Below are 12599 nucleotides of genomic sequence, written 5' to 3' on the forward strand. Positions count from 1 at the left end.
CACAACACTGTTTCCTAACTAAAAAAAAAAAACTTTTTATGCGTTTTGGCTGTTCATTTACATGACAATGGTGTTTTGGGGGCCTGAAACTTTTGAAAACAGGTTTTAAAGTTCAAGTTTTTGAAATTGATATCTGGTGACGTTGTGCGCATGCATATTACGTTCTCAGTCTATAGACATGCACGATTACTTGACAACCAAAAACACTTCAGGACTGTGTTTGTGCTGCACAAGATATTGAGTTTATTAACAGCTCTGTATAAAAATGTGTATGTGCGCAGTAGGCATGTGACGATATCAAATTTTCATGTTGCGGTAATTGCTGAAGCTTTTATCACGGTATACGGTATTATCGCGATATTGAAATAAGTTGCAAAAAAAGTGTTAACAGGTTAACCAGTCATTTCTTACAACAAGAAGAACTCTGAATGTTTAAATACAATAATGCAATAAACAAAAAAAATATATATTAAGTAAAATTTTCAAACAGATTAAAGTGCAAAATAATTATAAAGAACAACAGGTAACACTTTACAATAAGGTCTCATTTTTTAACATTAGTTAATGCATTAACTATGATTGAGCAAAAGTTACATTTGTTACAGAAGGCATTACTGTTTGTTAATGTTAGTTAAGAAACACAACTGATCATTGTTAAGTCAGTATTAAGTATTTGGTGCTGTGATGAACAACACTGCGAATACAAAAAGAACTGAATGGCTGTTTGAAGCATTTTAAAATCTGTTCAGTGGTGCAGCTGCTTTGTTTACTGGGTTTCTGGGGTAACCTCTGCACTTCTGTCAGAGAGTGAATGTGCACTTTCATTCAGCGAATATCCTTCACTCATTCCGGCACGTGCTTCTCATGTATGTTGGGTTGTTTACATTTGAGTGTCCTTTTGATGCAACATACAGCAGTGTTGTGCATTTTATATGGTTGATGGGGAAATTATACTTAAAATGCATTATAAAAATGTTAATAATTGATAATAAATTATTATTTACGGTATTTTTAAGTGTCCACAATAACAATATTGTTCATATTCATTATCGTGATATATCCTATTACCGAATATCAGCACGTCTATTTTTTAGATTGTTGTCGTGTAAACGTATCCATAAACTATTAAAATAATTTTGGTTAATTTAAATAAAGATGACATAAAATATAATACTTCTTAGAAGAAATGTTGGCATGTAAAGCAAAATGAAAATTAGTTTTAGCTGAAGTATAAAATTACTAAAACTAAAAAGTGAAATAAAAAATAAAGCTAAATAGAATTATTAAAAAACTAATAAAAATGACAAAAAAGCACAAACAAAATTACTAAAATTAAAATTGAAAAAGTAAAAAATAAAAGCTAATTTAAAATATTCATAAATACTATAATAGTGTATAAATAATACTAAAATAGCACTGTTTAAAGTGTTCATCACAAACAACTGTGTTGTATTAGATAATCACCTGGCAACTCATTCAAAAAAGTTTTCAGTCATTGCATCATCTTGTAAGTTTCTTACAAATTACATGAATTGTTTTTCAGCAAACAGAGAGATGTGATGGAAGAGGAACATTTACCTTAGTAGCCTCAAGTCCTCTCTGTTTCTTTCCAGCTAGCTGGTTCTTCAGATCTTTGATTTCAGCCTCCAGGAGCTGAATGACCTCCTCATAGTCCTGCTCAGCACTGTTAGTCTGTCTCTGAACAGCCTCTGCTACCTGGAGCTTACTCTTCAGACACTTATTCTCCTCCACTGTGGCCGTGGCCTTCTGTTTCATCCACGCACGGAAATAAGGGAACACACAAATTGACGGGTGGATAAATGTCTTAAATGCTCAGATGCTCATGTTGTGATAGTATATATTTGGTATGCACAAATATAATGAGGTAAAATAGGCATCACAAAGTGTTGATGTATTAAATCAGCTGTCATGCCTCTTAATATTTGGATGTCATATTTTGAGGCATTTAAGATTAGTCACATTGAAGAAGTTTATTTGAGACTCCCCAGGCTTTACCTCAGCCGTCTTCTGCAGTTCCTCCTCCAGAGTCTTCTTACTGTCTTCTGTGTCTTTCAGTAACACCTGAGAGCAATGCAATGGATGTTCATGTCACAAAATCTTTCGTCACAGCTGTTCAGCTCTGTCTTGTACATGACACGTGGAAGAAAAATAAATATTGTGAAGAATTTGAACCCACAACTTATTAATTTGTGGCCACATTGTACTAATTTGTACTCTTGTTTTAATTTAGTTAAACCATGACCACAATTTGCCTAACATTAGAAAATAAATTAAGTCATTTGTTGTGGCCACGATATCATGTTTTTGCCCCTGCGTGTCATGTGTGGGGCCTTGTAGTCAAGCAAAATTGTATGGAAAGTCAACCACAGTCACACCATTGATGTGTGAATTAACTACCCCACACCCTTAAACCAATGCACTTACACACACACACAAAAAAAATGTTCTCTGTATTTCTTCTCTTCTCTAGCTTGCGTACTTATCTAGTTGTAAAAAAAAAACATGGCATCGTTTATAACGAATACTGTTGACTCCTTGATGAATTGCTTTGTTTCTTTCTTGTAAGTCGCTTTGGATAAATGTGTCTGCTAAATGCATAAATGTAAATGTTAAGTAAATGTAAATTTATTTGAAGTGTGCACATATATAAAATGTACCGACCACTAACATTTATTACAGGTTATGAAACTTTATTTATTTATTTTTTAAGATTTACTTTTAGCGATTTTTGCCTTTATAGGATAGTATCAGGAAGCATGGTGGGAGAGAGAGAGAGGAACAGGATCGAGAAAAGTATGCGAACCGGGACTCGAACTCGGGCTATATGTCGGCAGGCTGCCCACAAGGCTATTCGCACCGACATGAAACTTTATTTTTTATGGAAGCCCATTTCTGCCACATAAGAAAAAATCATGCTTTTGTATATCATAGATATGAAACAATATCTATATTTCTCATCTAATATTTCATAATACAAATTTTCTTATAATTTCAACTTTTTATGTCATAATATGACTTTTTAAATCTCATAATTATGATTTAGTATGTCCTATGTCATAATCTTGACTTTTTATGTCATAATTATGACTTAGTATGTTTCGACTTATGTCATAATTATTTACCAATTGTTTTGCCTTACGTGATGGAAATGAGCTTCCGTAATTTTGCATTATTTATTGTTTTGATAATTTATTTCTGTCTATTCTGTTTATTCCATATTCTGTTTTTTTTACTTTGTGGCCTTAAGTAAGGAATATTCCACATGTGTTGGAATATGGAGTTATAGAGGAAAGAACCTGGCAGACAAACATGATGGTAAGTTTTCCACTGAGGTAAAAGTTGTCTGAGCTGCGACAGGTGTTTTCTTAAGTGAATCAGTCAAGGTCAGACTATCATTCTTACAGTGTGACTTCATGTATTATATCATACTTCCTGATGAATTTACTCACCAAAGCCTATTTTGACTTGAATTTGTCACTTAAAAAGTGTTCATTTTGGATCCCGCGGTCAGCATTTATAGTCCTAAACTTGTATATTGATGGAAGGAAGCAACACAGTTCAGCTACACCCGTTTATTTCAGTACTCACCTTGAGTTGTTTCATTTGTAGCTGGAGTTGTTTGACTTCAGTCTGAAACTCCTCCAGTTCCTCACTGCTGTAGCTGCACTCTGACTCGTAGGTCTGAAAGAGAGAGTGACACTGCTAAAACAACTCTTTCACAAGTGCGTTACCCTGCTTCTGGGATCTGGGACAAAAACTACATTAAAACCAAGACCAATTCAGTGCTCATACATCTATGTAAGACAAATCCAAAGGCACAGGATACGAAACAGGCAAACTCTGACAATTGAAGCATTTAAGAGCTTAAAAGACAGCTTTGACAACTTTTCTGAGCAGGAGAAAAGCTCCTTTAAGAACGCTAAGTAAATCTCCCGACATGCTCAGCTTCAGGAGAAAGCGAAGTCTCAAATGTGAGGAGGTGCTCTGAGGATTGTGCCGAAGTTTAGACCGAATCAAAGTTAAGCACTCTGATACTAAATCCTGCGGGTCTACTTACTGGGGAATGAAAGGCAGAAGTGTCCATCAAACTAGCTGCTTCCTGATAGGAGAACATAAAGGGCCCCTGTCCCAGTCCCGCCTCCTCCAGCTTCTCTTGATAAACAGTGCGGGTGGCTTCCACAAAATCTTATTAAGGAAGCAGAGGCATAGTTAGAAATAGCCAAGAATTGCACTAGAAATATAAAAAACATTCTGCAATTATAGAATCAAAATCATTTAGAATAATTAAAACATTTTTATGTTTTTGAAAGCAGTCAGTCACAGCTCACAGAGCCTGCATTTATTTGATCAAAAATACAATAAAAACAGTGGTATTGTGAATATTTTTACAATTTAAAATGACTGTTTTCTATTTGAATATATTTTAAAATGTAATTTATTCCTGTTATGGTAAAGCTGAATTTTCAGCATCATTAATCCAGTCTTCAGTGTCACATGATCCTTCAGAAATCACTCTAATATGATGATTTGATGCTCAAGAACATTTCTGATCATTATCAATGTTGAAAACAGCTGCTTAATAATTTTGTGGAAACTGTGATATACTACTATTCAAAAATTTGGGGAAAGTAAGATTTAAATAATAATAATAATAATAATAATAAAATCAGAGGAATCACTTGTCACTTGTTAAATGCAACCTTAATCTTAATTATTCCAAACTTTTGACCAGTCTCAGTGTAGATTTGAAAACACAAGATTTCAGGTTAACATTTGCTTGCTATACAGAAAATTGGGTGCCTTATATTCTCTTCTCCTTTCACTCAGCTAAATCTATCCAGAATATTCCTCATAACAGGAGAAAGAGTGTCCAGGGGGAATATTTAAGTTCTTGCCCTTGCTCTAAGTGTTTGCACAGCTGAAGTACAAGAAAACAGGGAGAACTCTTGCTCTACCACACATGCTTTGATCAGGATTTGCCGTGGTGGCATCTTCCTGCTGAGGAGTTCGGCGGTGGAGCGTAACTCCTTGTCAAGAGCAGCCTGGAAATATACTTAGCTGTCTAAGTTTGTACTGAACCCAATTTTTTCCCCTCTGACAATCTGTCTCTAAAAACTCATTTTTAAACCCAATATCCAAATATGGAACATGATTCCCTTTTCAAAAAGGGTATTTCCGTTCATGTCAAAATGTGATTATTTCCTGTGGTTATTTCATAGGTTGGTAGCCTCTGAAGGTTGGTAATCATTGGCATCCAAACGATGAATACAAGAGAGATTACTTTTTCTTTTTTTTCAGTAATGTTGAATTCCAACGCATTGCGTGCGAAACTCCATCTTTTTTTTTTCTTTTTTTTTTGTTAAACTGCAGTAATCCTTTTTCTTCATCATGCAACCTGTTTTATTTAGTTATAAGCTCTATGGAAGCCTAACACTCTTAACAGTGAACAGTGAACAAGAAAACTGCCTATCCAGTGGTTCTCGTGTGCACATGCTGGTGATTTGAAAGTGAGGAAATATTAAAAATTGCACTTCAGATTAAAGGTGCCCTTGAATGAAAAATTTTATTTATCTCGGCATAGTCAAATAACAAGAGTTCAGTACATGGAAATGACATACAGTGAGTCTCAAACACCATTGTTTCCTCCTTCTTTTATAAATCTCATTTGTTTAAAAGACCTCTGAAGAACAGGCGAATCTCAACATAACACCAACTGTTACGCAACAATCAGGATCATTAATATGTACGCCCCAATATTTGCATATGCCAGACCATGTTCCCAACATTATGAAAGGCATTAGACAAGGGCAGCCAGTAACATCTGGATCTGTGCACAGCTGAATCATCAGACTAGGTAAGCAAGCAAGAACAATAGTGAAAAATGGCAGATGGAGCGATAATAACTGACATGATCCATGATATCATGATATTTTTAGTGATATTTGTAAATTGTCTTTCTAAATGTTTTGTTAGCATGTTGCTAATATACTGTTAAATGTGGTTAAAGTTACCATCGTTTCTTACTGTATTCACGGAGACAAGAGCCGTCGCTGTTTTCATTTTTAAACACTTGCAGTCTGTATAATTCATAAACACAACTTCATTCTTTATAAATCTCTCCAACAGTGTAGCATTAGCCGTTAGCCACAGAGCACAGCCTCAAATTCATTCAGAATCAAACGTAAACAATATAACAGTATAAATACTCACATAATCCGACGCATGCATGCCGAACACTTTGTAAAGATCCATTTGAGGGTTATATTAGCTGTGTAAACTTTGTTTATGCTGTTTAAGGCAAGTGCGAGCTCCGTGGACAGAGAGCATACAATTTAAAGGGCCAGCAGCCCTGAATCAGCTCATTTATAATAATGCCCCAAAATAGGCAGATAAAAAAATGAATAAAAAAAAAATCTATGGGTTATTTTGAGCTGAAATTCACAGACACATTCAGGGGACACCTTAGACTTATATTACATCTTTTTTAAAAAAGTTCTAGGGCACCTTTAAAAGGGTTGCTGATTTAGATTCATTTTCAGTATTGAAATATGTGATGAATATGATACTATAAGTTCACATCAAAATGATTGTGGAAATTAATGATTATTTCCTGCATCTACAGTAGTTGACTAACTGAGGACCATGTTATACAGCTGCCGAATAAAGGTGTAAAGTATGTATCTATACCTCCATATGAGACCGTTCCCTGAGGGTCTGTAGTGAGACTCTCTCTGAGCTGCCGTCTCTTCTCGTCTGTTACATCCAGGCCCAGGTACGACAGAGCCTGCAATATGATCAAACTGTCAAAAACCTTCATCCTTATATTGCTACAGGCATATTCATACATTAACTGATGACTATGATTCCTGTCCGACTGTACAGTATCCAGTCAATTTTGAAAAAAGTCATGTTACTGCCACATACACAAGATGGCAGTGTGGTAACAGAGGTGAAGTCAGTGGCGTACAATAAATCCAGGCTTATGGTCGGTCCATAAGAGTTCAAATGGCATTAATAAAGCTAATCAGATTAAGTTCAAACGTACAATCTGATACTGCCACAAAAATAAGACATACGGCTTAATCAATGGCAGGAAAACTGTCCTGTACCAGAAAAAATATCTGCTTGAATAACGTGATGAACAGTATAGAGTCACACTAAAAACTTTGCACCATGTCAAATACCTGTTTGTGCAACACTTAATACAGTCTTCATTGTGCCTTTAGTCCACATTTAAGTGCTCTCGTCCATTGAGACCTAATCCTATTAATGGACCGGTAGATTAGGGTCAGCCCCTGGATCAGCAGGATTAAATTAAATCTCTGCTAAACAACTGCACCATAACAAAGAGCAGAGACAGAGATCTATGAGGAAAGTGACACTGGGATATGACAGGTTATCTTCATAAGCACTCTGTCAGTTACTTTGCATTGAGATACAGGCTCCTTTTGAAGTCAATTGTGCAGATTTCAATGAGGATTAACCTTTTAAATTCACCTTATGTTTTCTGAACTGCTGGGACTAATCTTGTCATTACTAAAAGTACAGGTAAAAGCACAATGTCATTGCAGTCATAAATAATGCAGAAATATATAAGTTGAATAAAATTTGCACTCATTCATTTTTCTCAATACAACATTTACCCTTAAATAACAGTATTTATTTTCGGCCAGTACTGAGTTGGCTAATATTCTCGTCACTTCATGATATTAAGGTTGAACCACTGTAGTCACGTTGACTATTTTAACCATGTTTTTAACTACCTTTTGGACGTCAAAGGTGCAATGACATTGCTGCCTGTGTGTGGACCAGATACCCTCAGATTTCATCAAAAATATCTTAATTTGTGTTCCGAAGATGAACGGAGTTCTTACGGGTGTGGAACGACATGAGGGTGAGTGCGATACAATTTTCAGTGATAAACCTACCCTTACAATAACGGTTCTGTTAATAACCCTCTGTTGATCTGACTGAATGTGGGTGGAGTTACAAAAATACGGAAGTGTTACCTGTAGTTTTCACAAAAGCCCTGGAGCTGTCAAAAGATGCTGACAAATAAACATGAATTTCTCTGTCCAGGTAACACAGAGAATGAGTACACATTGTTCATTTACATATCTAGCGACATTGTAACAATACAAAGTGTGTTGAAGAAACTCTTTATACACATGCAAAACTTTGTGTAAACCAGGCTTACCAAATCAAGCTTCTCTGATTTGAGCCGTATGTGGGGGTCCAGCGAGATCTTGGGTTTGGAAACAGTGGCTGGTCTCTGTGCAGTGGAGGCTGAGAGGGAAAGTGGGACAGTAAAACACCTACTTTAAGAGTCATACTCGCATTACAGCATTTAGTGGTGAGAGCTAGTTAGCTGCTTTGCAAAATGTGGCCTTAATGTGTTTTTTCATTGTCTGGGAGCTCAAATGAATGGGTATTATATTAATACAATAAAGATTATGAACTGTGTGAGGGATTTGAATCGAGGGGGCGAGAGAGATAGTGATTGAGAAAGAGAGGTATTAACGGCAGTGCTTTCTGTGGTGTGCGTATTGTTAAGCAACGCAGAGGATTTAGCTGCCTTCTGACGCTCATGACTGACAGGTTGAGCTCAGACACGTAAAACTCACGCAAACTCAGACAGGTTCAATGCTGGTAATTCAGGACCAACACGCACAGCAGGGAGCTCGCACAGGGGGAGTGGATTTAACAGGTGGTACTGATGGTACACAATCCAGGACAACTAAAACAATCCAGATTAATGGCGCTTCTATGAATGTTCCACCAGAATTGCAAGCATGTGGAAAGCCAGATATGTTTGTAGAGTAACTATTAATCGAAGGGATAGTTCAGCGAAATATGGATTCTGTCAATTTGCTCACCCTAAAGTTATTCGAATGTGTATAAATTCCTTTCTTACAAAAGGAAAAAAATACAAAAGGTGAATTTTTGAAGAATTTTCTGGCCAGTTTTCCTTGTCATGATAGTAAATGGGGACTCACCACGCTAGCACCATATTCCCAGTACTCTCAAACTAAATATGGCAACATTAGATTTGGGGTCCCGACACAAATGGCATTTTGTCATTATTTTGTTGTCCCTAGGACTTTTGTAGTCCATTCAGAGCATCACGGAGGAGAAGTTTATCAGTAAAAAAAACAATTTAAGCTATTATATGACTTTAGAAGACTTGGGATATAGCACATGATTCATTTAGACCACTGTTATGATGTTTTTTGTTGCTTTTATTGTCATTTTCAGTGCTTGACAGCCCCAGTCCCCATTCACTTTAGAGCCCAGATATTCTTCAGGCGATATGGGGAACATCATACAGGTATGTGTATATAATTACAAAATGTTTATTTTTATGTGAGCTATCTCTTTAAAAACAGTATGGTATCAGAAATTCAACTATCCAGTAGCCAAGCTCAAAATCCAACAACAAAAGCACTTATAAACTTAACATCAACTTATATAAATGTATCATATTTAGCCAAGTGTAGTACATTAATTTAACTAACAGTCAGCTTGTACAGTATGTTAGGGTGCAAAGCAGCTGTAAACATCATTTTCCATGGATAGCAGAATACTATTACAATCTCCACATCTCTACAAATCACAATGATTAAAGAATGACAACGAATGAAGATAAGCATGAGCTGAGTTGAGCACACCCAGTCTTCCTTTCTAGGAAGGACACCCAAAAGGGCTTTTGCAGGATTACAGTGCCTATTTAATTCAGATAAGATAGATCTTCCTTATTCTTATAAGATTTTATCGGTTAGTCTGTATAAATGGGTAATTAAGCACTGTACACTTTATAGATGTCATGAATGATTAGAACACTATGCCTGTAAACACAACACCATCTAGAGTTCAAGGGCGAGTCAGGCATGCTTACACCAGGTCTAGATTAACCTCTGCACCTTAAGCTCTGGGACAGTGATAGCCTGATGGATGGGTGCGTGGTGCACATCTCAGTGGGCCTGACATGCATTCATAGTATGAATGATAAATACAGTGACACCAAAATGTATTTGGACACTGAAGCCACACTTGAAAAAGACAATGTCAAAATAACAAAATGTCAAACCAAAAGTTATTTATTTATATAAAGATAAGTAAAAAAAAAAAAAAGTTAAAACAATAGATATACTGTTTAAAATTAAGTCAAAAACTGTTTTATTCACTTCATACATTACAGTTATTCTGTTTATTCTAAGAAAGGACTAGCATCATTTGTTTGCAAATTCCACTTGGTTTGGTATTTTGTATCTAATACATGATATTCAGATATTTTGAATAAATACAATTTGGGTCTCTATGTAGATAAACACAAAGGTAAAGCATTTTATTGGCATTACTTAAGCATACAAAGATCTCAGTGTCAAGAAAAGTAACTTGGCATGTTAACATCCACACAGATAGCTTCTTCAAAGTATCTAATACCATAAAATGGACTTAAGTGGCTTTCTCTGTATGGTTTCTATAACAATTTATCAATCCCGTTTTGTGCCCCAAGAAAGGATTACACATTATGCATGGCAAACCAATCTGTACTAGACAGCTACTGTGAACTGAGATAAGAGCACTATCTGACTCGACATGAAAGAGGCCTTCTTCCTTTACTTTGTTACGTCTTCTAGAATTTGATTGTGTAATTTAAACACCTCACATACATGCCCGACCCCCGGAGCACAGAGAGATTACTTTGCAACTAGCCGCTGATTAATATCCAAACACCGCTACTGACTAATCCCCAATCTTTCTCTCTCAAAATAAATAATTGCTTTACAAGAAATCCTGTTTCTCCGAGCACTGGTTAATTTTGGATGCTACTTCCACCAAGATACAAGGTGCAATCTGTAAGATACAGTAACTATAAGAGCAACTTCTTCCTGTATTCATGATCCTGCACTTGCCGCCACTGATTCTTTGATGAATAAAAAGTTAAAAACAAAATGTTTTGTAACATTATAAAGAACTTTACTCTCTCTTTTGATCAATTTTTGTTGAATAAAGATGATTTCATAAATATCTTAATGACCCCAATTGTTTGAACAGTAGTATTTCTACACAATTTTGCCTCTCAAGTAAATGTATCCTTTTAAAATAATGTTTAGATATTTTACTATATTTTTTTGTAATATGATATAAAGGCATACAGAGATCTTGTGATTACTTTGCACAAAATGCATTTGTTTTGAAAGGTTATGAAATTAGAGTACTCCTTTCAAAAGGGAAATATGAGCCTTATAAATAACAAAATCTGCACTGTTCATGTGGGTGATGAGAAAGTGTGGAAACTAGCTGTAAAGCTTATTAAGATAAAGTTAAGGGTGTCAGACATGAGACATGTACCTGAAACCTGTATGTCTGGAGGGCAGATTTCCAGGGAGGATGAAAGCACTGGTACTGTTTCCTCTTGTCGTATCTATGAGAAGAAAGTTATGAAGCATTGCATGCTTAGTAAAAAGACCATATCAAAGAAACTGCCTGTGTATAATGTACACAACATTTTTATACAGAGACATGATGTGATCTGTACACTAGTAAACACTCACCTCAGGAGATCGGACATGAACCTTTAACCGGCTGGAGTTGTATCCATTCCCAACGCCCCTCTGAACCCCATTATGCAACAACGGGCTGTTGGAAAAAGGTCCTTTTCCTGGGATGAAGGCAATATCCACCACTGGTTCCTGACTTCAAGGGCAAAGAACAGGGACAAAAGAAAAAAATTCTATAAAAGAAATAAGTACAATGATACTGATTAATTATTGAATATTGATCAAAAGACTTAAAGCTACATAAACCAGAGTGAATACCTGAATTTCACTTTATTGAGCACACTTTTGGCCTCCTCATATGTGACTCCTATCAACGACTCCTTGTTAATGGCGATAAGCTGATCTCCAGGTCTAAGCCGTCCATCCTATAAGGCCAAAGGAATGAAGATCCTTACTAAATGTTGCTGATCAGTCACAATTCTTGGCAGACGTTCAGTTTGAGAATGCTGCACAAACAGCATCAGCAGGAACATAACCCACTGCACTACTCATCACCAGGTGGAGACCTCTCTCATGTCACAGAGGACACCACTACAGCAACTCCATCCCCTCAGAGACACCAAAGTCACTAAAACTATACACAACTGTGCCAAAAATCTCAGATTCAAGTGAATCCAATCCGCTCCCAACCATTTCCACAGCTTGATGATTTAGGGATGCACTATATCAACCTTATTTTGCAACACAGAAGTAAGCTATTTTCTGTGAATGTGTGTTCTGATTCATTAGCCACTATAGGTAAATAAATACAAGACCTGCAGTAAACAGTGAAACAATTTGCACTACAGTCCAGTGTGTTTATAATTATGACAAAATGTTAAAATAAATGCTAGTTTGCAATTTTAAGTAGCATAACAAGCTGTTTTGTACAGCTAAAAATAACAGGAAGCCTTGCACACTCAAGTTACAAATGTCCACGGCCACTCCTACATTAAAAGTAAGCTGGATATCAGAGTTGTATATCAATATCGGCAAATAATTGTGACCTTTTTATGTCCTACTGGTTAGTTCAAA

The 12599-nt window shown here is 36.1% G+C and overlaps 1 protein-coding gene across 4 annotated transcripts in view; it reads right to left on the reverse strand.

Annotated features, from left to right (window-relative positions):
* si:dkeyp-72e1.9 (syntaxin-binding protein 4) overlaps positions 1–12599 on the reverse strand; it is a 47880-nt gene that overhangs the window by 2841 nt on the left and 32440 nt on the right. For all 4 annotated transcript variants that reach the window (XM_067375327.1, XM_067375317.1, XM_067375335.1 and 1 more), the window contains exons 9-17: positions 11844–11950; positions 11580–11721; positions 11377–11449; positions 8219–8307; positions 6709–6805; positions 4079–4206; positions 3610–3702; positions 2017–2082; positions 1579–1767 (exon numbers count right to left, since the gene is read on the reverse strand). In XM_067375327.1, coding sequence (XP_067231428.1) covers positions 1579–1767; positions 2017–2082; positions 3610–3702; positions 4079–4206; positions 6709–6805; positions 8219–8307; positions 11377–11449; positions 11580–11721; positions 11844–11950 — 984 coding nt within the window. The remainder of the gene's footprint in view (positions 1–1578; positions 1768–2016; positions 2083–3609; positions 3703–4078; positions 4207–6708; positions 6806–8218; positions 8308–11376; positions 11450–11579; positions 11722–11843; positions 11951–12599) is intronic.

The sequence above is a fragment of the Chanodichthys erythropterus genome, chromosome 3, assembly GCF_024489055.1.
Source record: "Chanodichthys erythropterus isolate Z2021 chromosome 3, ASM2448905v1, whole genome shotgun sequence".
Taxonomy (NCBI): domain Eukaryota; kingdom Metazoa; phylum Chordata; class Actinopteri; order Cypriniformes; family Xenocyprididae; genus Chanodichthys; species Chanodichthys erythropterus.